Source organism: Hyla sarda, chromosome 5 (assembly GCF_029499605.1).
Source record: "Hyla sarda isolate aHylSar1 chromosome 5, aHylSar1.hap1, whole genome shotgun sequence".
NCBI classification, from domain to species: Eukaryota; Metazoa; Chordata; class Amphibia; order Anura; family Hylidae; genus Hyla; species Hyla sarda.
In genome coordinates this window covers 263281995-263308526 of record NC_079193.1, presented here as the reverse complement: position 1 = coordinate 263308526, position 26532 = coordinate 263281995, and the positions used below count along the sequence as shown (strand labels likewise).

General features: G+C 45.5%; 1 protein-coding gene across 6 annotated transcripts in view; it reads right to left on the bottom strand.

Moving 5' to 3' along the window:
* Positions 1–26532, bottom strand: part of DLGAP1 (DLG associated protein 1) — a 668048-nt gene that overhangs the window by 193645 nt on the left and 447871 nt on the right. For all 6 annotated transcript variants that reach the window (XM_056521639.1, XM_056521637.1, XM_056521640.1 and 3 more), the window contains 2 exons: positions 15139–15316; positions 1441–1681 (listed from right to left, as the gene is read on the bottom strand). In XM_056521639.1, the coding sequence (XP_056377614.1) occupies positions 1441–1681; positions 15139–15316 (419 nt within the window). The remainder of the gene's footprint in view (positions 1–1440; positions 1682–15138; positions 15317–26532) is intronic.

The following is a 26532-nucleotide window of genomic DNA, read 5'->3' as shown; positions in this document are numbered from 1 at the left end:
GCACCCCTGTGGCGGTGGGTACCGGGGTAATAATTGGGGGGATAGTGCTAGCTTATTTTGTGTCTAACGCAAAGCCCGGCTTAGTAATAGATTCCGTCTATTAGACAGCCTCCATTACTAATCCTGTTAAGAAAACTAAAAAAAAAAAACACCACACGTTTAAAAATAAATTATTCCAAAAAACCCTCCCGCACAAGCCCTAGTTAACCATTTTATTAATATTAAACAAAAAAAAAATGCTGGTCACTGAAGTCCAAAGTTGTCCTTTGCATACACAGAACTGAAATGAGAAAAAAAAACATACAAAAAATGGGTGAGTACGTTTGGGGTAAAAAAAGTGGTAAAAAAAATGAAATAAATACATATATATCGCACATTTTTGTCAAAAATTCGGCTTCAGAGCAGAAAAGTCAGAGGAGAAGAGGGCGTGCTACAAAGTGATGTTCTGAAGTCATTTATTGGTGTTTGCTTATGTATGCTAAAAAAGTGTTTTTTCTTATGTATGCCAAATTTGATAAATATGATAAATGTGTCACACATAAGAAACACTTACACCATGGAAAACAGTGTACGTAAGTCATGTACGTAAGCACAGCTTGATGACTTCCCCCCACTGATTGTAAATAAAAAGTTCTACAGCTTTATATACTATACTATACTTTATATAATATACTTTTTGGGAGATAACAAAAAACCTTTCAATTCTTAGACAGGGTGAACTGAAACAACTGAGAATGTGCCAAAACAGGGGCTCATGCTGTTCGATAAATCTGTTGTATTCTTTGGCCATGTTTACATGATGGAATTTCTGAGGGGAATCCAGTAGAAAAAATCCACTCAGAAATTCCATTGCAGCAGAGTTCCATTGCTTTCAATGGGTTTCTGCTGCACCATGAACATGATAGAGTTTTCTCTGTGGAAACATCTGCTGCGGATATCCTGATTCCAGCCTCCACCAAAAGAAATGACATGGCAATTGTTTCAGTGGAATCCTCTCAGGAATGAATTGCCGACTATGGAGACTTTCTGAGTGGCCCTAGCGCTGGCATTTTGTGCCGGCACCCTCTATATGCAGAATGTCAGCCCATGTTTTCCTGTGCAGGAAACACAACCCATTATTATTTATACCATTTATTAAGTTTCATTATTAAACTAGTTCTATTTTCTCTGATTACATGGAAATATGGAATGTTGAATGGCAAAAGTTATAAAATACCTTGTTACTGACGACAAAACATTTGGGATGCAAATGTAAAACTGCATCTTGAAATTGTTTATGCAAATGCAGAAATTTTCCACACATATCAATTAATTTTAATAACAAAGCATTGCTTATAAAATATAAATTATATTTGTGAGCATATTAACTATTAGCACTTTAAATTATGGCTAAAATTAAGCCATGGAAAGAATATGATAATAAAAGGCACTAGTACTGACCGGTGCTGCTCTGGATTGTCCTCACTGTAGTTGTTGTGCGTGGAGGTGATGATGGTCTAAGCAGCACACTGTCATCATCTTGGGAACATCCTTTCTCAATTGCTCTAACATAGCTGTGACTTCTCATTCGAAAACAGCCGGGCATCGGAAGATCCAGTGCCTCCACCGCCTGAGATTCTAGTTCACTAAAAACCGACTCACATACTGATTCAAACTGACCATTGACTTCCATTTCACTAACCTGAAAATAAAAAAGTACATGCATATGACATGTATTTATTAACTATATTAAGAAGGTTTACCTCCTGTCCTGTGTAAAACCCCAGATAGCATATCATACTACAATGAGTTTTATTAAAGTGGTATTCTGGCTTTATACATCTTATCCCCTATCCAAAGGATAGGGGATAAGATGTATAATCGCAGTGGTCCCGTTGATGGGGACCCCCGCGATCTCGGTGCAGTCCCCAGCATTCTGAGCCGGGCGCTGCCTCAGAGACACATAGTGACGTCACATAAATTGAGGGAGCTTTGCGTGATGTCACTAGGGGTCACTAGGGGACATCACACCACGCCCCCTCCCATAGACATAAATGGAGGGGGCATGGTGTGATGTCCCTTAGTGCCCCTCGTTTTAGGTCTATGGGAGGGGGCATGGTGTGACGTCACTAGGGGGCATGGCCATGGGGTGACATCCCCGTCTTGGAGGCAGCACCTGGCACAGAATGCCGGGGCTGCACCAAGATCGCGGGGGTCCCCAGCAACGGGACCCCTGCGATTATACATCTTATCCCATATCCTTTGGATAGGGGATAAGATGTATAAAGCCAGAATACCCCTTTAAGTAAAAAATAATATTTTTGTTATGGCTAAACTGGGTAAAGGGGAGAAGAAGGCATAAACATGTGAAACAACAGGATTCTATACGGAGCTGGATCTCCCCAGTGAACAAAGGTACCTCCCAGAAAAATTGTATGAAGAACTATTTTTCTGGGATACACATATACAAAGTCTACAGTATGTTCTACAGGAACATGAGACAATCCTGAAAAGGAGGCTGAGGCTATAGTGGACAGAATGTTGCTGTCTAGTCTGACTATGTTTGTGTTAGGGTCTATTCACACAGCAGAATTTCTGCTGGCGGAATTCCGCCTGAAGTGAAAGCCCAATACACTATGGGTTTCTGCACTCCCGTTGACGGAATTCCACAAGCGGAAATTCCGAAGTGTCAATGGGAGTGCGGAAACCAATAGAAGTGTATTGGGCTTTCACTTCAGGCAGAATTCCGCCGTGGAGATCGACCCTTAGGGCTTTTTTGGTCAGGCCAACGAGGCAGGATAACATGCGCAGACATAACCCTTTTATTTTTCCATCGAGTGACCAATTGTACTTTTAATTTTACCATACAATGCATGGCGCAACCAAAAATCTTTTTGTTTTGTAGGGGTTCATTTCTACACAGTGCGCTTCATGGTTAAACTGATATGTTATCTTTCATTGTGGGTGAATACGATTACGACTATACCCATTTTTACATAGCCTTTTTAAATTTTTTATTAAAACAACAAAATAAGTTTGCTTAAAATTGCCATATTCTGACCCCTCTAACTTTAAAAAAGGTCTAATTTTTGTGCCATTATCTGTTGTTTTTATTAATACAATTTTGTTTATATCGGCCTTTTATTTGCTTGTATTTCATTTTTTTCTGATATATGATGTCACAAACATGAGCAATTCTATTTTTTTTTGTGTGCTCACCACTCTATTTTAATAGTAACAACTTGTCCACTATTTTAATAGTTTGGACAAATATATGTGACATATTTTCTTTCTCTAAAAAACAAATGGAAAAAGGAAGGTGGTTTAAATTTTTATGGAGGGAGGGTGTTTTTATTTTGTAATGTGACTTTATTAAGCAATGCTTATAGTGCTTATACTGATTACTGATATGCTATTACATAGTACTGGTAAGTGAGATCCGCTTGAGGCAGACTATATTAGAAGATGAGATTACGCGTTTCGGGAGGATCCCTCCCTTCCTCAGATCCTGATCTGAGGAAGGGAGGGATCCTCCCGAAAGGCGTAATCTTGTCCATTTTATTGTTTTTTTAATAAAATGCCCCCCCCCCCCGCCCACCACCCGATCTATTGAGGGTAAATACACGAGGCGCCGTCCGTCGGTCCTTTCTTTTCTTTTCTCTACAGATTATATTAGAACATGGCTTTGTGGCAGGCATGAAGGCCTAGTGAAGTTCTTAATTACCGTGATCGCGATTGATCATAGCACTTAAGGGGATAAATGACAGTTATCTATGTGATCACCAATGTTCATCATTGACTGTTAGTGCGGCCTGTTGACAGTAACCATCACTTACTGTCTATGAAGCAATTGCAGTTTGATTCGTAGACCAAAGGGATTGCATGACGTAAATGTACAGCATGGTACATTAGGGCCAAGGCAACCACACCGTACATTTATGTCAAATGTTGGGAAGGAGTTAATTATCAGTCATACATGTTCTGTGTACACAGGGCGATAGTTGGCCAATAACAAGTATTTTCTCGTTTGTCAGCTGATTGCTGGCCCTTTTCTATGGGCCAATCATCAGGACCAAGTCTACCAATAAACCCTCATTTCATACCTCAGATTTTGGGTAATTCACATCTATTAATAGATCATTCCTGGCATGCATCAAAAGTTCAGGCTTTGTTAGTGGTGATGGGTGTTATACGAATGATCGCTGGTGGTCTCCCACTGCTGGGACTCCCACCAATCACTTGTTCTGAGCCTACCCCCATTCTAAAGGTGTTTATATGTTATATCAGTCACACATGCACACTGTAGCTTCTTTCAGAGTCTATTAGTCTGTTGCTAGTGTATAGTGAATAAATAACTTATTACCATTCCTTCTTGCTGTTACAATGCTGGTTGTGGATCCTACTAACCTGTGTGGTGATGACTCGGACCGTATCGGGAGCGGAATCTAAGGTGCCATTGGTCTTCACCAGAGCCCGCCGCAAGGCAGGATGGGCTTGCTGCGGCAGGTGACACCCAGGTCGCTACCCTAGACACGGCTCGACCACACAGGTAGCTGGCCAAGACAAGGTACCAGAGGATGAGGCAGAAGCGTAGTCAAACTTAGCAGGAGGTCAGGGCAGGGGGAAAAGGTGCGTAGTCAAATAACGTAGCAGGAAGGTCTGGATACACAGGAAGAGGCAAACAGGCAAAAGGAACATTTAATCTCAGGCTAGGGGAACTGAAGATCTGGCAGGGAAGTGGGTGAGGACCTGGCATAAATAACATATGGGATGGACCAGACACCAATTAGTGGTGCGCTGGCCCTTTAAATCTAGAGAAGGTGCCGCACGCGCACCCTAGGAGGCGGGTGCGTGTGCACAGGGAAGCAGAGAGGCGAGCAGCAGGAGGTAAGCCGCAGGCCCCAATTTGAATGTGGCTGCATGCCAGCGGGAGTGAGAGACGGCGGGCGCTCACGGTCTCCCCTTTTGGTCTCCCCCTTCTTTTTTAAGACAAATTGGTGGATAAGGTCACAGTCTAAAATATTGTACTATGGCTCCCAAGACCTTTCCTCTGGGCCAAATCCTTCCCAATCTACTAGGAAAAATCATTTACCTTTGATAAACTTAGAGTCCAAAATTTCTTTAACGACATAAACATCAGAGGTACCTGAGATGGGATTAGGTGAGAGGTTTTTATTTGAAAAGCGGCTGTGGATGACAGGTTTCAAGAGGGACACATGGAACAAATTTGGGATCCAGAGTAAGGATGGCAGATGGAGAGAATAGGCCACAGGGTTTAGATGTTTCTTGATCTTATAGGGACCCAAGCATCGAGGACCCAGTTTATAACTGGGTACCTTAAAGCGGATGTACTTTGAAGACAGCCAGACTCTATCACTAGGAGAGAACTCGGGAGGAGATCGCCTTTTCTTGTCCACTTAAGACTTGATACGTGAAGTGGCATACAATAGAGATTGATGAGTCTTCTGCCAGATGGTAGAGAAACTCTGCACTTGCTCATCAACCACAGGAACTCCGGAGGAAGAAGACAAATGAAGAGGAGGACGAGGATGAAGCACATATACCACAAAGAACGGTGATGACCAAGAGGATTCAGAGTCCCTATGATTGTATGAGAACTCTGCCGAAGGGAGTAAATCTACCCAGGCATCTTGGCGAGAACAAATGAAATGACGGAGATAATCTCCTAACACCTGATTCCCCCTCTCGACCTGTCCATTGGATTGGGGATGGTATGCTGAGGAGAAATCCAATTTAACTTGGAGATGAGAGTAGAGAGCTCTCCAGAACTTCCAGACGAATTGAACTCCTCGGTCAGAGACAATATGGGAAGATAAACCATGAAGGCAGAAAATATGGCAAAGGAATAGCTTGGCAAGCTGCGGTGCTGATGGTAAACCTGCTAAAGGCACAAAATGAGCCATTTTAGAGAATCGGTCCTATACATCCCAAATGACCATATTGCCCCCAGAAGAAGGAAGGCAGAAGAAGGAAGGCTGCTGTGGCACTGGCAAAGGCTGCAGTAGACCAGTAGGCTTGGAATGGGGGTTTTGTCCCGGGCGCAAATTGAACAAGCACGGACAAAATCAAAGACATTCTGCTTTAAAGTTGGCCACCAGTACTGTCGGGAGATGAGCTGTAAGGATTTATGTATTCTGGCATGACCAGCTAGAGGAGAGGAATGACCCCATTTCAGGACTCAGAGTCTTAAACAAGGAGCTATGTAAGTCTTCCCAGGAGGCAAGTGGTGAAGACATGCTGGCGTTGCAGAGATGAGATGATCAGGAGGAATAACATGTTGAGGATGGGACTCCTGGTCTTGTACATCAGAGGATCTGGACAGAGCGTCAGCATGAAGATTCTTCTCAGCAGGGCGAAAGTGGATAAAGAAATCAAATCTGGAGATGAACAGAGACCTACGAGCCTGTTGGGGGTTGAGACGATGGGCCGACTGGAGATGGAGCTAATTCTTGTGGTTTGAATAGATAGTTAGCGGATGTACAGAGCTTTCCAAGAGGTGAGACCATTCTTCTAAGGCCAACTTTATGGCCAAGAGCTCACGATTTTCGATAGTATCATTTCTCTCTGCATGAGAGAAGGTCTTCGAGAAGAATCCGCAGGTTACAGTTCTTCCTTTAGAAGATGTTTGCGTTAAGACGGCACCTGCTCCAAACGAAGAGGCATCTACTTCTAAGATAAATGGCTTGCTTGGATCAGGTCTAGATAAAACAGGTGCGGAAGTGAAGGCGGACTTTAACTGTTTGAACGCTTCCTCAGCCTCTGGAGTCCAGATCCTAGGATTAGCAGTCTTCTTGGTAAGCGATACGATGGGAGCAACCAAGGTGAAGTAGTGAGGAATAAACTGTCAATAGTAGTTAGCAAAGCCTAGGAAGCGCTGAATAGCTTTCAAACCAGTGGGGCATGGCCAATCCAGCACTGCAGACAACATGTTGGAGTCCATTTAAAGACCTTGACTGGTGACAACAGATGGAAGGCTGTTTTTTTCAAAGGTACACTTCTCAAGTTTAGCATAGACATGGTTTTCTCGGAGATGCTGTAATACTTGGTGAAGATGAAGGCAATGAGACTGGACATTGGGTGAATAGATGAGTATGTCATCCAAGTAGATGACACAGGAGTAAAGAAGGTCATGAAAAATGTAATTGACAAACTCCTGGAAGACTGCTGGAGCATTACAAAGCCCGAATGGCATGACAAGATACTCAAAATGTCCATCACAGGTATTGAACGCAGTCTTCCATTCATCCCCTTCACGGACAAATCAAATTATAGGCCCCTCGTAGGTCGAGTTTGGAGAAGATCCTTGCACCACATAGACGATCAAATAACTCAGAGATCAATGGAAGTGGATAGTGTTTTTTTAACAGTAATTTTATTCAGACCACGGTAGTCGATGCAAGGTCGCAAGGATCCGTCTTTTTTCTCCACAAAGAAGAATCCGGCTCCAGCAGGAGAGGATGACTTTCTAATAAAACCTTTCTTTAGATTTTCTTGTATATAGTTAGACATGGCCTGAGTTTCTGGAACAGACAAGGGGTAAATTTTGCCCGGAGGAGGTGTGGTTCCAGGCAATAAGTCGAAAGGACAATCGTAAAGACGACGTGGAAATAAAACGTCAGCAAAATCCTGAAGAAAAAAAGGCAGACCGGGCAGAGGGGTGGAAGAAAAGACCAACTTGAACGGAAGGGTATGGAAACAGTTGTTATAGCAATAAGTTCCCCAACAAAGTACTTCTCCAGTCTTCCAGTCAAGATGCGGGGCATGTAGTTGTAACCAGGGAAGGCCTAGTAGAAGGGTGAAGGTACAATGTGGAAGTACATAGAAGGACAATTTTTCCTTATGCAGAACTCCAACTTGCATAGACAAGGATACTGTGCGGAATAAGAGAGTCCAGATTTTTTCTGTTGACCGAGGAGATGTACAAAGGCTTCAGAAGGCGGGTTACTGGCAGACGATACCTATACACTAATGAGGCGTCAATAAAGTTCCCCACAGAACCAGAGTCCAGGAGGGCCAGAACGAAGATAGCCTCTTTGGAGGGTAGAGGCAGTTGGACCTTCAAATTCAAGTGTGGAGAGGAGGTATTCACACCTAGGGAGGCCTCTCCTACAAACTCTAGGTGCGAGCGCTTCCCTCTGACTATGGACGCAGAAGACAATCTCTTAGGAAATGATCTGCACTGGCGCAGTATAGGCAGAGGTTCTCAGATTGTCGGCGTGTTCTTTCCTGCAGGGTCACCTGCATAGCCTCCACAGCGGGAGGCATTGTAGAAGGTTGCGATGGTTGCTGGAAGACAAGTGCCAGACGAGGAAAGCACCGAGGTCGTTCAGACTCCCTTTCTTGGTGAAGTTCCTCACGCCGTTCAGAGAAACAGATATCTATCCGAGACGCCAACTGTATGAGTTCATTCAGGGTAGCGGGCAATTCCCTGGTGGCAAGGACATCCTTGATATGGCAAGAAAGTCCTCTGTTGAAAGTGTTACATAGAGCTTCTTTGTTTCACGATAATTCTGCCAGGGTACGAAATTGAATGGGGTACTCTCCCACAGAGGAGTTGCCCTGCGAAAGACTGAGCAGTGCCGTCTCAGCAGAGGAGGCTAGGGCTGGTTCTTCAAAGACACCCCGAAATTCCATCAGGAAAGCCTGGAGATTGGTTGTGAGAGAAAAGTGGAGTTGCCCAGGCCAAAGCCCTTCCAGTAAGGAGACTACTGATGAAGGCCACCTTTGCTCGTTCCGTAGGGAACTGTTCCACCATGAGTTCGATGTGCATGAGCACTGAGTCACAAAACCACGACAGAACTTGGGATCCCCCTCGTATTTCTCTGGAAGAGACAAGCGGAGTTTCATTCCGGAAGAGACTGTAGCAGCGGGAGGCAGCACTGGAGCAGGAGGAGGTTGAGGCTGTTGCGGCTGTTGTTGAGCAGTTAGCAACTGCTGCATTATGGTGCATAACTGGCTCAACTGCTGTGCCTGCTGGGCCAACTGCTGTAACTGGAGCGCCACAATAGAAGCGAGATCCGGATGTTCTGGCAGAGGAACCCCAGCGGGATCCATGGCCGGATCTTGCTGTCACGATGCTGGATATGGATCCTACTAACCTGTGTGGCGATGACGCCCCAGCTTGCTGGGGCAGGTGACACCCAAACCCCCGACATGGCTCGACCACACAGGTAGCTGGGCAAGACAAGGTTCCAGAGGATGAGGCAGAAGCGTAGTCAAACTTAGCAGGAGGTCAGGCCAGGCGGCAAAGGTGCGTAGTCAAATAACGTAGCAGGAAGAGGCAAACAGGCAAAAGGAACACTTAATCTCAGGCTAGGGGCACTGAAGATCCGGAAGGGAAGTGAGGGAGGAGCTGGCATAAATAACATATGTGATGGACCAGACAACAATTAGTGGTGCACTGGACCTTTAAATCTAGAGAAGGTGCCACGTGCGCGCCCTAGGAGGCGGGGGCGTGCGAGCGGGGAAGCAGATAGCTGGGCAGCAGGAGGTAAGGCGCGGGCCGCGACTCACATGCGGCTGCGTTCCGCAATGTGAATTGCGGTCCCAGCAAAGGATAGGGGATAAGATGTCTCACCGCGGGGGTCCCTCCGCTGGCGACCCTCGCAATCTTGTATTCACCACCCACCTGTTTGAGCTGCACGCCGCGGGGCCAGCTCACAAACAGCCGGGGGGGCGACCACGGGGCCGGAGTATCGTAACATCACGACTCCGCCGCTGTGTGACGTCACCCCCGTCCCCACTATGCAAGTCTATGGGAGGGGGCGTGACGGCCGTCATGCCCCCTCCCATAGACTTGCATAATGGGGGCAGGGGGGATGTCACACGGGGGCGGAGTCGTGACGTCACGATACTCCGGCCCCGTGATGAGACATCTTATCCCCTATCCTTTGGATAGGGGATAAGATGTTTCAGGGCCGGAGTACTCCGTTAAGCTCATAGATAGTAACATAATACTGACATGTTATCAGCCCATTCATTTAGTCTAAAAGTGAATTGCTCTAGTACTATTCTGCAGCTGTGTTAATGGCTACAATCAGGGCTTAAGTCCTGCAGGAACGCGTAGGAACTGAGTTCCTGTACTGTTTCCACAGCAGGAACACCGTTCCTATTAGCAGGAGTCCTGCAGGACCAGCCCTTGAGTGAAAATCTTGGGTGAGTTCCCTCACTTTTTTTCCCCAGGACTTGACTCCTAGCTACAATGTATGGCGGCATAAAAGTAGGCATGTGAAAACTCCCCTCTGGTATACAATGTTCTTTGAGCTATGACTGTGACAGATATCTCCAATCACTCGATGTTTTCTTGCTTAAAGGACAACTGTAGTGCAAGACTTTTATATATTGCTGCCCCGTCGGTCCAGTATCGGCCTCACGGTCCAGCGGTGCGAACCTCATTCAACTTCCTGGGGACGGAGACGTCACAGAGCCGTCGGCGTATCACCGGCTGCAGCAATGTCACACCCCGGCCAGTGATAGGCTGAGCCCACTGTCATTTAACTCCTTAAGGACGCAGCCCTTTTTCACCTTAAGGACTGAGCCCTTTTTCGCAATTCTGACCACCGTCGCTTTACGAATTAATAACTCGAAAACGCTTTTACCGAATAGTCTGATTCTGAGATTTCTTCTGAGTGTTACTTGCATCCTTTTTTGGTGAAAAATCCCCACATTTCATGAAAATTTAGAAAATTTTGCATTTTTCTAACTTTGAAGCTCTCTACTTGTAAGGAAAATGGATATTCCCAATAAATTTTATTTTTATTCACAAATACAATATGTCCACTTTATGTTGGCATCATAAAATGGACATATTTTTGCTTTTTGAAAAAATTAGAGGGCTTCAAAATAGAGCAGCAATTTTCAAAAATGTCATGAAAATTGCAAAATCTGAAGGGACAGTTGATACAGAACTACAACTCCCAGCATGCCTGGGCAGTCTAGGCATGCTGAGAGTTGTAGTTTGGCAACATCTGGAGGGCTACCGTTTGGGCACCACTGTAACAGTGGTCTCCAAACTGTGACCCTCCAGATGTTGCAAAACTACAACTCCCAGCATGCCCAGACAGCCTTTGGCTGTCTGGGCATGCTGGGAGTTGCAGTTTGGCCTTCCTAGTGGTTGCCACACTAAGGATCGCTTTACTTTAACTTTCATCCCCCCCCCCACCTTTCTTTCCCTACCTGAGCCAGGATCTTTGCAGTCTCGAGTGTCGATCAGCGGTTCCCAGGCATCTTCTCCTCCAGGTACCGGCCTCCATCTTCTCCTCATGTTCCCCTCGACATCGAGGGGTGGACAGAATGGGGGTTGCCATGGCAACCCACTGTCCTGCTCTGTCATTGGTCAGAATCAGTTCTGACCAATGGCAGGTGATAGGAGGAGATCGCAGCACTGCGACCTCACTCCTAGCCCTCAGGATGATCGGGGCTGTCACTGACCAGGTGATCGGGTCACCAGAGACCCGATCAGCTCGGAATAGCAGAAAATTGCATGTCTGAATTGACATGCGATTTTCTGCAATCGCCTACAAGGGGGGGGGGGTCTCAGGACCCCCCTGGGCGATGTGTCGGGATGCCTGCTGAAAGATTTCAGCAGGCATCCTGGTCCGGTCCCCAACCGGCTAGCGGCGGGGACCGGAATTCCCACGGGCGTATGCATATGCCCCACGTCCTTAAGGACTCGGGATGCATGGCGTATGCATACGCCCGGCGTCCTGAAGAGGTTAAGAAGCCGGCCAGAGCTCCTTACATGACAATGGGCTCAGCCTATCACCGACCGGGGCGGAACATCGCTGCGGCCGGTGAAACGCCCACGGCTCTGTGACGTCTCCGTCCCCAAGAAGTGAATGAGGTTCGTATGTTAAAGTTTATTTTGTTTATTTTTGCAGCCCGGGCACAGCAATATATAAAAGTCTTGTACTACAGTTGTCCTTTAAGCCAAGGATAGAAAACCCTAGACTGTTGAAACCCTACATTTTAAGAGCAGCTGAAGCTTTTGTTGGACTGAAAAGGAGTAATATGAAAAGATCCTCTGTCCTTACCAAAAGATCCTGTGTCCTCACATGGGCTATCTTCTAACATGGAAATCATATAGTAAATCTCAGTATATTTGTGAGGTCTAAATGTATTTTTTTTACCATAGTTTCGCTAAAGTATAATTACTGGTTGGAGGTAGATCTAAAAAAACAAAATAGTGCTCCGCTCACCATGGAGCATGGACTGTGCGGGCCACTTCCCATATGCAATAGAAGGATGGAAGGGGAGGTCCAGCTCTCAGGTAAGTTGCTGTTAAAACATAGCTTTTACTGTCTTAGATTAAAAACATGGAAACAAAAGCAAAAAAACACCTAAAGTGCATTAAAGGGTACCTCTCATCAAAAAAAACTTTTGATATATTATAGATTAATGTATGCAGAATAACTTTACAATTGCATGTTATCAAAAAATATGCTTCTTTCTATTTAATTTTCCACTTTGAATAAATGACCACTAGGGGTCTCCCTACCAGTCCTGGCAGCAAGCATTTCAGACTCATGCTGGAGTCCTAAACACTACGAGCTGCCAATCTGCTTTCACAAAGGAGAACACTCAGAGCTGCCAGCCTGCTTTGTTCACAGCCTGTTTGGCTGTGAACAAAGCAGGCTGGCAGCTCTGAGTCTTTAGGACTCCAGCATGAGTCAGAAATGCTTGCTGACAGGACTGATCGGGAAAAATACAATAGAAAGAAGCATATTTTTCATTAACATGCTATTGGAAAGTTATTCAAGATTCATTAATCTAAAATATATCAAAAGTTTATTTGATGAGAGGTACCCTTTAAAAACAGCACGCCGACGCGTTTCGAACTTAACATAAGCCTTTAATCATGGCAAGGTAACACAATACAGTGATGGTTTAAATACACTCATAGAAAAAATGAAAGGAATAACACGTGAAAGCCCGACAGACAAGCTGTAGCACATAGAAAATGCTGATATGGATATTGGTGCCACAGCTGGTCAAACAGGGCTGCAGTAACCCATAGCAACATAGCATGAAAAAAGGGGGATATGGCCAGTTGGAAAAATAGTCCGGAGAGTCCAAGTACACACATGCACATAAGCAGACATTAATGTAAGCACGGAGTGAATGCAGGTGCATGGATATGAGTGTGTGGATAGTCAACATCAGGACTGTAAAGGTATATCATATACCGTCTTCTGTGCCAAAAGTTCAGATTATGTATGGAGTATAGTAAAACATAAAATAGGAAAAATATATAGTAATTAAGAAATAACAAAACAATGTTTGAGTGAATCACAGGGAGTTATTATGTGTGTACATATTAGATAGCCTTTTAATTTATGCTATGACCTGTGTATCATCATATATACCAATTAAGGTGAAAAACAAGCTATCCTGCCAAACAAAAAAGTTAAAATATCCAATGATATTATACATCAGTAAGTTATTAGTAAGCAATTATATTGCAATATTCACGCACATGCCATTGCTTAAGTGACATGTGCAGGACACAGAGCAACCATAACATTCCAGTGATTATAACAAATTCAACTGGTAAAAATGCAAAATACAAGACAACTGGCACAAATCCACGGATCATGTCAAAAACACACGTGAATTGTCTAGAAGGGGGGCTTAATGGCTAATCGCCTGACATAAATACACTGTATATAAAATGATTATTTATTAATTATAATTAATAAATGTACAGGAGGTCTTTACGGTAATTGAGTCCGTTTGGTACACGGGAGGCCAGGGGCAGTATCCAAAATGCCTCCTGTGTAAAAAAACAAACGGGCCCAGTCCCCTCCACGGCGGGGTTGCTGGACTCTCTCAATCCCCGTAATTTGTATACATGATGGATCCCCCAAGTGCATATCTCTGATGTGCTTTGTGAGTCCAGAGGTGGACCTAGTTTTGGTTTTCTTGTGGTGCACCCCACATATTGGAGTGCACAATCTTTACAAGTGGCCAGACATATAACATGATGGGTGTTACAATTAATACGTTTGGTGGTGGTGGATGTGAAGGTTTTGGTGTTTGTAATAAATTTGCAGATGGTACAGCGTGGCTGATTGCATTTGTAGGATCCAGTGGAGGATAGCCAGGTGTTTTTGTCCATTGTCTCTAGGTACTCGCTTGGTGACAATTTATCCCGTAAGGATCTGGCTCGTCTGCCCACATATCTGACCCCAGTTTGCAGAATACTCGCAGCAGTAAAGTCCTGATGTAAGATGGGCAGATGGTTTTCTATGATCTTGCGTATATTATCAAAATCCACGGAGTATGGTAATTCATATGGTAGCACATAATATAAATATATATACATATGATAATACATAAGAACTCCCTGTGATTCACTCAAACAATGCTTTGGTATTTTTTAGTTACTATATATTTTTTCCTATTTTTATGCTTTATTATACTCCATATCTAAGCTGAACTTTTGGCACAGGAGACGTATGACGATATGATGTACCTGTACAGCTACTGCCAAACAGTCCGGATGTTGACTATCCACACACTCATATCCATGCACCTGCATTCACTCCATGCTTACATTAATGTCTTCTTATGTGCATGTGTGTACTTGGACTCTCCGGACTTACTATTTTTACAACTGGCCATATCCCCCTTATTTCATGCTAAGTTGCTATGGATTACTGCAGCCCTGTTTGTCTGGCTTTGGCACCAATATCCATATCAGGTTTTCTATGTGCTTCAGCTGAAAACGACCGGATCTGTCGTCACACGTTGAACATGCTGCCCGATGTCCCCTGGGCTTTCACGTGTTATTCCTTTCATTTCTTCTATGAGTATATTTAAACCATCACTGTATTGTGTCACCTTGCTGTCTTTGATGCACTTTAGGTGTTTTTTTTTTGCTTTTGTTTCCATGTTTTTAATCTAAGACAGTAAAAGCTATGTTTTAACAGCAACTTCCCTTAGAGCCAGACCTCCCCTTGGGGGGGGGGGGGGGGGGGGGGGCTGTAAATTCTGTAATGACTCAAAGAACAGTTTGTTTTATTCAACCAAGAATGGTTAAAATCCTAAAAGTACATCACAGTGTACAATACATAAGTCCAAGACGAATACTAAGCCTAATAATTTAATTGTGAACTGTCGGGGGTGCACCCCACTTACCTGACTGATTGTGCTCATGGCTCTCATATAGCTCTCATTTCTAGATCGGAATTTGGGAGATGTAAGGAGGGTAGATGGGTCCAGAGTGTCCATACTTCTATTAATGGAAACTTCACTCACTGCCCTCAAGTAACTGTGGCTTCGGATTTGAAGCTTTGGAGAGTGTTCATTTGAGATTCTGTAATAGAAAAAAAAAATGATGTTAATGTTATAATTCCACTATTTTTGGATGAATCATAGTGTTTTGTATAATAAATGTTAACATAAACATAAAAGCATGCCTGGCAATATTTTTTTCAGATATATGCTTAACCATTTATTATCTTGTTCACACCCAGCCATTGGACTAAATTGTCATGTTGGATAAGAATCAGTGCAGATCTGTGGTCACCCCAAACCACTATCTCTACCTATTTGAATGATCCATCCTAAACTGGCAGCGGTCCCTATGCTGGATCAAAGGGGTATTCCAGTGGCTCCAGAAAGTTAAACAGATTTGTAATTAAAAAAATCTTAATCCTACCAGTTCTTATCAGCTGCTGAAGTTGAGTTGTTCTTTTCTGTCTGACAACAATGATTTCTGCTAACACCTCTGTCTGCCTCAGGAACTGTCCAGAGCAGGAATGGTTTGCTATGGGGATTTGCTCCTACTCTGGAAAGTTCCTGAGACAGACATAGGTGTCAGCAGAGAGCACTGTTGTCAGAAAGAAAATAACTCAACTTCAGCAGCTGATAAGTACTGTAGGATTAAGATTCTTTAATATAAGTAATTTACAAATCTGTTTAACTTTCTGGAGCTTTCTGATATGAAAAAAATTGTTTTTCCCTGGAATACCCCTTTAAGTGCAGGGAGCGTCAAACAGGAAAGGACAGAAACAAACAGGCAGATATGGTACAAAATTAATAGCCAAATGGTTTAACCAGAAAAAAAGTATAGAGTCACAAAACCAAGAGGAGAGCACAGTATTAAATCAAAAGTGAAAGAAATGTTAGAACAAGCAAGTGCCAAAGCTAGAGGGTAGTGTGGTGCAAAATCAGCAGGTAGGAGGGATAGTCAAGAATCAGGCAGATATAAGGTCACTAGAACAGGGAAATCAGGAATAAAATGATAATGAAGGGAATAAACTGCAATCACGGGTATAGACTATAGACATTGCACAGTTTAAATATCCCACAGCTGATTGTAGAGCTCACACTACCTCATTGGCTAAGCTGGCCACATCACCCAATAATGAATTGCCCTGTGAAGTGTAGAACCCTTGCAAGGACAATGAAGAAAGCCACAATTCCATGAGAGAAAAAATGGAGGGAGGCTGGACTCAGTACAGGTACATATTTGACAAAAATGTTATGTGGTACTATTTATTTAGTTTCTAATTTCAAAATTAAGCAATTTTTTTTAATTGTCTTCCTTCAACATTTCCTATCATTTTGCTGTTGTAGAGTCCATGCAATTCTTTCACATAGCTGACTGCCCCGCAGCGTCTGACATAGAAGTACAGGCTTCTCTGAGAAATGGTAGAAAGTCAGATTTTGAGATCTAGTTATCCAAGGTTATGAAATTACATATCTAAGAGCATTTTTTCCTTACAGTAATGTGGTAGATGATTCTATATCCCGGACACCTGTGATAATTGGATTGCCAGGTGTGCCCAATTTAAGGAAAAACTACTAAAGGTGGGTGTTCCACATAATTAAGTAGAGCACCATTTTCAAGCAATAAGGGAAAGAAAAAATTATCTCTCTGCTGCTGAAAAGAGTGAAATGGTTTAATGCCTTGGACGAGGTATGGAAACATAAGATACTTCACGAAAACTTAAGCGTGATTATCGCACTTAAAGAGATTTGTGGCTGATTCAGAGCTCAGACTGGTTCATGCAGATAAAGGCACATTGAGGAAGACTTCTGCCAGATCCATGCATCGGATCAAGAGAGCAGCTGCTAAAATTCCATTACATAGCAGCAAATAGATATTTGAAGCTGCTGGTGCCTAGAGTCCTGTAGAGTCCTCCAGAGTCTAGCAACTGTGCATAAACCTTGTGGCCACCACTAACCAATGCTCACAAGCAAAAACGGCTGCATATGGCAGGAAAATACCTGAAGAATAATTTTCAAACAGTCCTGTTCACTGATGAGTGCCGTGCAACCCTGGATGGACAGGATGGATGGAGTAGTGGACGTCAGCAAGGCGGTAGTGGAGTCATGTTTTGGGCAGGAATCATGGGAAGAAAGCTGGTCAGCCCCTTTAGGGTTCCCGATGACCTCTGCAAAGTATGTAGAGTTTCTGACTGACCACTTTCTTCCCGGTACAGAAGGAAGAACTATGCTTTCCGTAATAAAATCATCTTCATGCATGACAAAGCACCATCTCATGCTGCAAAGAATACCTCGGCATCAATGGCTGCTATGGGGTTAAAAGGAGAGAAAGTCATGGTGTGGCCTCCATCCTCCCCTGGCCTCAATCCCATTCAGAACCTTTGGAGCATCCTCAAGCAAAAGATCTATGAGGGTGGGAGGCAGTTTACATACAAACAGCAGCTCTGGGAGGCTATTCTGACATATTGCAAACAAAATCAAGCAGAAACTGTCCAAAAACTCACAAGTTCAATGGATGCAAGACTTGTGAAACTGTTACCATATAAGGGGTCCTATGTTAAAATGTAGCGTCACCTGTTAAAATGTTCAAAAAGTTAAAATGTTGTTAAAAGTTTGATTTAAATAGCTTTTGATTTCAGTAAATATGCTGCAAACACAACAAATAAAAATTTTCAGTTCTTTACAACCTCTAAAGTGTTTTGAAACTTACTGTGCGTAATAATTTGGAACAGTGCTGTCACGATGCCGGCTGGCAGGTAGTGGACCCTCTGTGCCAGAGAGGGATTGGCGTGGACCGTGCTAGTGGACCGGTTCTAAGCCACTACTGGTTTTCACCAGAGCCCGCCGCAAAGCGGGATGGTCTTGCTGCGGCGGTAGTGACCAGGTCGTATCCACTAGCAACGGCTCACCTCTCTGGCTGCTGAAGATAGGCGCGGTACAAGGGAGTAGGCAGAAGCAAGGTCGGACGTAGCAGAAGGTCGGGGCAGGCAGCAAGGATCGTAGTCAGGGGCAACGGCAGAAGGTCTGGAAACACAGGCAAGGAACACACAAGGAACGCTTTCACTGGCACTAAGGCAACAAGATCCGGCAAGGGAGTGCAAGGGAAGTGAGGTAATATAGGGAAGTGCACAGGTGAAAACCCTAATTGGAACCACTGCGCCAATCAGCGGCGCAGTGGCCCTTTAAATCGCAGAGACCCGGCGCGCGCGCGCCCTAGGGAGCGGGGCCGCGCGCGCCGGGACAGAACAGACGGGGAGCGAGTCAGGTAGGGGAGCCGGGGTGCGCATCGCGAGCGGGCGCTACCCGCATCGCGAATCGCATCCCGGCTGGCAGCAGGATCGCAGCGCCCCGGGTCAGAGGACGTGACCGGAGCGCTGCAGCGGAGGGAGTGAAGCGAGCGCTCCGGGGAGGAGCGGGGACCCGGAGCGCTCGGCGTAACAGTACCCCCCCCCTTGGGTCTCCCCCTCTTCTTGGAGCCTGAGAACCTGAGGAGCAGACTTTTGTCAAGGATGTTGTCCTCAGGTTCCCAGGATCTCTCTTCAGGACCACAACCCTCCCAGTCTACTAAAAAAAAATTTTTCCCTCTGACCTTTTTGGCAGCCAAAATTTCCTTGACCGAGAAGACGTCCGAGGAGCCGGAAACAGGAGTGGGAGGAACAGATTTGGGAGAAAAACGGTTGAGGATGAGTGGTTTGAGAAGAGAGACGTGAAAGGCATTAGGGATACGAAGAGAAGGAGGAAGAAGAAGTTTATAAGAGACAGGATTAATTTGACACAAAATTTTGAAAGGACCAAGATAGCGTGGTCCCAACTTGTAGCTAGGGACACGGAAGCGGACATATTTAGCGGAGAGCCATACCTTGTCTCCAGGGGAAAAAACGGGGGGAGCTCTTCTTTTCTTATCCGCGAACCTCTTCATGCGTGAAGAAGCCTGTAAGAGAGAATTTTGGGTCTCTCTCCATATAATGGAAAGGTCACGAGAAATTTCATCCACAGCGGGCAGACCAGAGGGCAAGGGGGTAGGGAGGGGGGGAAGAGGGTGACGGCCGTACACCACGAAAAATGGGGATTTGGAGGAAGATTCAGAGACCCTGAAGTTATACGAAAATTCGGCCCATGGAAGGAGATCTGCCCAGTCATCCTGGCGGGAGGAAACAAAATGTCGCAAATAATCACCCAGGATCTGGTTAATTCTTTCTACTTGTCCATTGGACTGGGGATGATATGCAGAGGAAAAATTTAATTTAATCTTGAGTTGTTTACAGAGAGCCCTCCAGAATTTAGACACGAATTGGACCCCTCTATCCGAGACAATCTGCGTAGGCAACCCGTGAAGACGAAAAATGTGTACAAAAAATTGTTTAGCCAACTGAGGCGCAGAAGGAAGACCAGGAAGAGGGATGAAATGTGCCATTTTGGAGAATCGATCAACGACCACCCAAATAACGGTGTTGCCACGGGAAGGGGGTAAATCAGTAATAAAATCCATACCAATCAGAGACCAAGGCTGTTCGGGGACAGGCAGAGGATGAAGAAAACCAGCGGGCTTCTGGCGAGGAGTCTTATCCCGGGCACAGATAGTGCAGGCTCGCACAAAGTCCCCAACATCCGTCTCCAGAGTCGGCCACCAATAGAAGCGGGAGATGAGTTGCACAGATTTCTTGATGCCCGCATGACCTGCGAGATGGGAGGAGTGACCCCATTTGAGGATTCCGAGGCGTTGGCGTGGAGAAACAAAGGTCTTTCCTGGAGGAGTCTGCCTGATGGAGGCAGGAGAAGTGGAGATCAGGCAGTCAGGTGGAATGATGTGTTGCGGAGGGAGATCAACTTCTGAGGCATCCGAGGAACGAGAGAGAGCATCGGCCCTAATGTTCTTATCGGCAGGACGAAAGTGAATCTCAAAATTAAATCGGGCAAAGAACAGAGACCACCGGGCCTGGCGAGGATTCAGCCGTTGGGCCGACTGGAGGTAGGAGAGGTTCTTGTGGTCGGTGTAGATAATAACAGGAAATCTTGATCCCTCCAGCAGATGCCTCCATTCCTCAAGTGCTAATTTAATGGCTAGAAGCTCTCGATCCCCGATGGAGTAGTTCCTCTCCGCTGGAGAGAAGGTCCTAGAGAAAAAACCACAAGTGACAGCATGCCCGGAAGGATTTTTTTGTAGAAGAACAGCTCCAGCTCCTACTGAGGAGGCATCAACCTCCAATAGGAAGGGTTTGGAAGGGTCAGGTCTGGAGAGCACGGGAGCCGAAGAAAAGGCAGACTTGAGTCGTTTAAAGGAGTCTTCTGCTTGAGGAGGCCAGGACTTGGGATCAGCATTTTTCTTGGTTAAAGCCACGATAGGAGCCACAATGGTAGAAAAATGTGGGATAAATTGCCTGTAATAATTGGCGAACCCCAAAAAGCGTTGGATAGCACGGAGTCCGGAGGGGCGTGGCCAATTTAAGACGGCAGAGAGTTTGTCTGGATCCATCTGTAGTCCCTGGCCAGAGACCAAATATCCTAGAAAAGGAAGAGATTGGTATTCAAACAGACATTTCTCAATTTTGGCATAGAGTTGGTTGTCACGAAGTCTCTGAAGAACCATACGGACATGCTGGCGGTGTTCTTCTAGATTGGCAGAAAAAATTAGGATATCGTCCAGATATACCACAACACAGGAGTATAACAGATCACGAAAAATTTCATTGACAAAGTCTTGGAAGACGGCAGGGGCATTGCACAGTCCAAAGGGCATGACCAGATACTCAAAGTGTCCATCTCTGGTGTTAAATGCCGTTTTCCACTCGTCCCCCTCTCTGATGCGGATGAGGTTATAGGCGCCTCTTAAGTCCAATTTAGTGAAGATGTGGGCACCTTGGAGGCGATCAAAGAGTTCAGAGATGAGGGGTAAGGGGTAGCGGTTCTTAACCGTGATTTTATTAAGACCGCGGTAGTCAATGCAAGGACGTAGGGAGCCATCTTTTTTGGACACAAAGAAAAATCCGGCTCCGGCAGGAGAGGAGGATTTACGGATAAAGCCCTTTTTTAGATTCTCCTGGACGTATTCGGACATGGCAAGAGTCTCTGGGGCAGAGAGAGGATAAATTCTGCCCCGGGGTGGAGTAGTACCCGGGAGGAGGTCGATAGGGCAATCATAAGGCCTGTGAGGAGGTAGAGTCTCAGCTTGTTTTTTGCAGAAAACATCCGCGAAGTCCATATAGGCCTTAGGGAGACCGGTTACTGGAGGAACCACAGAGTTATGGCAAGGGTTACTGGGAACCGGTTTTAGACAGTTCTTGGAACAAGAGGACCCCCAACTCTTGATCTCCCCAGTGGACCAATCCAGGGTTGGGGAATGAAGTTGAAGCCAGGGAAGTCCAAGGAGAATCTCCGAGGTGCAATTGGGGAGGACCAAAAGTTCAATCCTCTCATGATGAGATCCGATGCTCATAAGAAGGGGCTCCGTGCGGAAACGTATGGTACAGTCCAATCTTTCATTATTTACACAATTGATGTAGAGGGGTCTGGCGAGACTGGTCACTGGGATGTTGAACCTGTTGACGAGAGAGGCCAAAATAAAATTTCCTGCAGATCCAGAGTCCAAGAAGGCCACTGTAGAGAAGGAGAAGGCAGAGGCAGACATCCGCACAGGCACAGTAAGACGTGGAGAAGCAGAGTAGACATCAAGGACTGTCTCACCTTTGTGCGGAGTCAGCGTACGTCTTTCCAGGCGGGGAGGACGGATAGGACAATCCCTCAGGAAGTGTTCGGTACTAGCACAGTACAGGCAGAGGTTCTCCATACGGCGTCGTGTCCTCTCTTGAGGTGTCAGGCGAGACCGGTCGACCTGCATAGCCTCCACGGCGGGAGGCACAGGAACAGATTGCAGGGGACCAGAGGAGAGAGGAGCCGAGGAGACGAAACGCCTCGTGCGAACAGAGTCCATATCTAGGCGGAGTTCCTGACGCCTTTCAGAAAAACGCATGTCAATGCGAGTGGCTAGGTGAATAAGTTCATGTAGATTAGCAGGAATTTCTCGTGCGGCCAGAACATCTTTAATGTTGCTGGATAGGCCTTTTTTGAAGGTCGCGCAGAGGGCCTCATTATTCCAGGACAATTCTGAAGCAAGTGTACGGAATTGTACGGCATACTCGCCAACGGAAGAATTACCCTGGACCAGGTTCAACAGGGCAGTCTCAGCAGAAGAGGCTCGGGCAGGTTCCTCAAAGACACTTCGGATTTCCGAGAAGAAGGAGTGTACAGAGGCAGTGACGGGGTCATTGCGGTCCCAGAGCGGTGTGGCCCATGACAGGGCTTTTCCGGACAGAAGACTGACTACGAAAGCCACCTTAGACCTTTCAGTGGGAAACAGGTCCGACATCATCTCCAGATGCAGGGAACACTGGGAAAGAAAGCCACGGCAAAACTTAGAGTCCCCATCAAATTTATCCGGCAAGGATAAGCGTATCCCAGGAGCGGCCACTCGCTGCGGAGGAGGTGCAGGAGCTGGCGGAGGAGATGACTGCTGAAGCTGTGGGAGCAACTGTTGTAGCATAACGGTCAGTTGAGACAGCTGTTGGCCTTGTTGCGCTATCTGTTGTGACTGCTGGGCGACCACCGTGGTGAGGTCAGCGACAACTGGCAGAGGAACTTCAGCGGGATCCATGGCCGGATCTACTGTCACGATGCCGGCTGGCAGGTAGTGGACCCTCTGTGCCAGAGAGGGATTGGCGTGGACCGTGCTAGTGGACCGGTTCTAAGCCACTACTGGTTTTCACCAGAGCCCGCCGCAAAGCGGGATGGTCTTGCTGCGGCGGTAGTGACCAGGTCGTATCCACTAGCAACGGCTCACCTCTCTGGCTGCTGAAGATAGGCGCGGTACAAGGGAGTAGGCAGAAGCAAGGTCGGACGTAGCAGAAGGTCGGGGCAGGCAGCAAGGATCGTAGTCAGGGGCAACGGCAGAAGGTCTGGAAACACAGGCAAGGAACACACAAGGAACGCTTTCACTGGCACTAAGGCAACAAGATCCGGCAAGGGAGTGCAAGGGAAGTGAGGTAATATAGGGAAGTGCACAGGTGAAAACCCTAATTGGAACCACTGCGCCAATCAGCGGCGCAGTGGCCCTTTAAATCGCAGAGACCCGGCGCGCGCGCGCCCTAGGGAGCGGGGCCGCGCGCGCCGGGACAGAACAGACGGGGAGCGAGTCAGGTAGGGGAGCCGGGGTGCGCATCGCGAGCGGGCGCTACCCGCATCGCGAATCGCATCCCGGCTGGCAGCAGGATCGCAGCGCCCCGGGTCAGAGGACGTGACCGGAGCGCTGCAGCGGAGGGAGTGAAGCGAGCGCTCCGGGGAGGAGCGGGGACCCGGAGCGCTCGGCGTAACAAGTGCATTGTAAGTTTTTATGTTTTTATGTTTAAAAATACTGTTATCATTTGGAGGTTTGTTCAATAAAATTTGTATTGAACTCTTAATAGTTGATAAGATGAGAATGATGCTGACTGTTATTTACATCAATTATTTAGGTAAATGAGAAAAATATCATTTGCATAATAATTTGGAACAGGGTGTATATAATATATACATACAGTATCAGTCAAAGGTTTGGATACACCTTTCCATTCCATGCTTTTTCTTTTTTTATTTTCAACATTGTAGAGTAACATTGAAGAAATGAAAACTATAATGGAACATACATGGAATTACAGTGGGGCAAAAAAGTATTTAGTCAGCCACTAATTGTGCAAGTTCCCCACTTGAGAGAGACCTGTAATTTTCATCATAAGTATACCTCAACTATGAGAGACATAATGAGAAAAATCACATTGTCTGATTCTTAAAGAATTTATTTGCAAATTATGGTGGAAAATAAGCATTTCATCACCTACAAATATGGTAGAGGGTGTGGTGAGGGCAGATGGAATTACCCTAGGGGCAGATGGCATTAATACCTTGTGTTCGTGATGCCAGGGCATGTTTTATCCTCAATACCACCCGAAGGTATACTGCTGGATTCTGGGCTAGGCACAGGTGCAATAATTACTCAGACGCCAAGTTACGGAACAACGGTAGCTTTACTGCGTTAGACATGTGGAATAGTCTATATAGCTTAGCCAGGCCCATGGAGGTGACCAGTAACTTCAGAGACCTTAGGGCTTACTGGGACTTGTAGTGGACTGGGACAAGTTTGATGCAGGCCACGCTGACTGAAGACAGGTTGACTTTGACTGACTTGACTGAGACTGAATATACCCCGTTTGTAGCTTACCAAGCTCTGACTGGGACCTGGGGCTAGTGGACTTGTAGACTTGTGGCTCCGTGGTTGACTTTAGGACTCCTCTGGACTCCAGACATACTCTTAGGACTTGACTGCTATGTTCTTCAGTAAAGACTTAGAGCATAAGAGACTGAAGAGACTCCTCCCAGGGCTTATATAGGGGAGACTCTGGTGGAGTCCCATAGGTCACCCTTAGGTCACATCCTCAATGACACATCACTGGGTTACAATCACATGTCAACTGTTCTTAAAGCTATTACACATTACAGGTATAATACATTAGATAACATATATACAAATGAATATGCAAGGGGAACACTGTAAGGAGGCTCCCTGACAGGGCAGCAAGGGTACAGGAGTACAACTCCTGTACTGGGCCACCACACAAACACGCAATATTTCTGGCTCTCACAGACCTGTAAGTTCTTCTTTAAGAGTCTCCTCTGTCTTCGACTTCTTACCTGTATTAATGGCACCTGTTTGAACTTGTTATCAGTATAAAAGACACCTGTCCACAACCTCAAACAGTCACACTTCAAACTCCACTATGGCCAAGACCAAAGAGCTGTCAAAGGACACCAGAAACAGAATTGTAGATCTGCACCAGGCTGGGAAGACTGAATCTACAATAGGCAAGCAGCTTGGTGTGAAGAATTCAACTGTGGGAGCAAATATAAAAAAAATGGAAGACATACAAGACCACTGATAATGTCCCTTGATCTGGGGCTCCACACAAGATCTCACCCTGTCATGTCAAAATGATCACAAGAACTGTGACCAAAATTCCAGAACCACACAGGGGGTCCTAGTGAATGACCTGCAGAGAGCTAGGACCAAAGTAACAAAGGCTTCCATCACACTACGCCGCCAGGGACTCAAGTCATGCAGTGCCAGATGTGTCCCCCTGCTTAAGCCAGTATGTGTCCGGGCCCATCTAAAGTTTGCTAGAGAGCATTTGGATGATCCCGAAGATTATTGTCATGTTTGGAGGAGAAATAATGCTGAGTTGCATCCAAAGAACATCATACCTACTGTAAAGCATGGGGGTGGAAACATTTATGCTTTGGGGCTGTTTTGTGTGATTTTATGGATTTTTTTCTCATTATGTCTCTCATATTTGAAGTATACCTATGATGAAAATTACAGGCCTCTCTCATCTTTTTAAGTGGGAGAATTTGCACAAATGGTGGCTGACTAAATACTTTTTTGCCCCGCTGTAAGTAGTAAACAAAAAAGTGCGGGCATGGCGAGGCACAGCTCTCGCAGTCTTCAGTGATGTCACGCCTGCTGGGGAACGTACACTTTCTCCTGCCGGGAACTTACACAATGTGAGCAGGGGAAAGATATAATGCACAGGTACTTTTTAACACTTTTTTGTTTACTAATTCCAAATGTGTTCTTCTTTAGGTTTCAGGACACATTTTAGAAAAAAAAAAAGATGTAGGCAAACTTTTTAGCCAGCCAGTATAATAAAACACATAGAAGAAGAAAATATCCCGTCACAGGGATTATTGGAATCCACGAGCATGGCGAGTATTCTTAGTGCCGCCCTTTCCCTATAACCTAATAAAACACACACACCCTGTATGGTCCTTTATTGCTTTTAACTCCTTAAAGGGGTACTCCAGTGGAAAACTTTTTTTTTAAATCAACTGGTGCCAGAAAATAAAACAGATTTGTAAATTACTTCTATTAAAACATCTTAATCCTTCCAGTACTTATTAGCTGCTGAATACTACAGAGGAATTTTTTTTCTTTTTGGAACACAGTGCTCTCTGCTGACATCACGAGCACAGTGCTCTTTGCTGACATCTCTGTCCATTTTAGGAATTGTTCAGATCAGCAAATGTTTGCTGTGGGGATTTTCTCCTACTTTGGACAGTTCTTAAAATGGACAGAGATGTCAGCAGAGAGCACTGTGCTCGTGATTCAGCAGAGAGCTCTGTGTTCCAAAAAGAAAACCATTTCCTCTGTAGTATTCATCAGCTACAGTAATAAGTACTGGAAGGATTAAGATTTTTAATAGAAGTAATTTACAAATG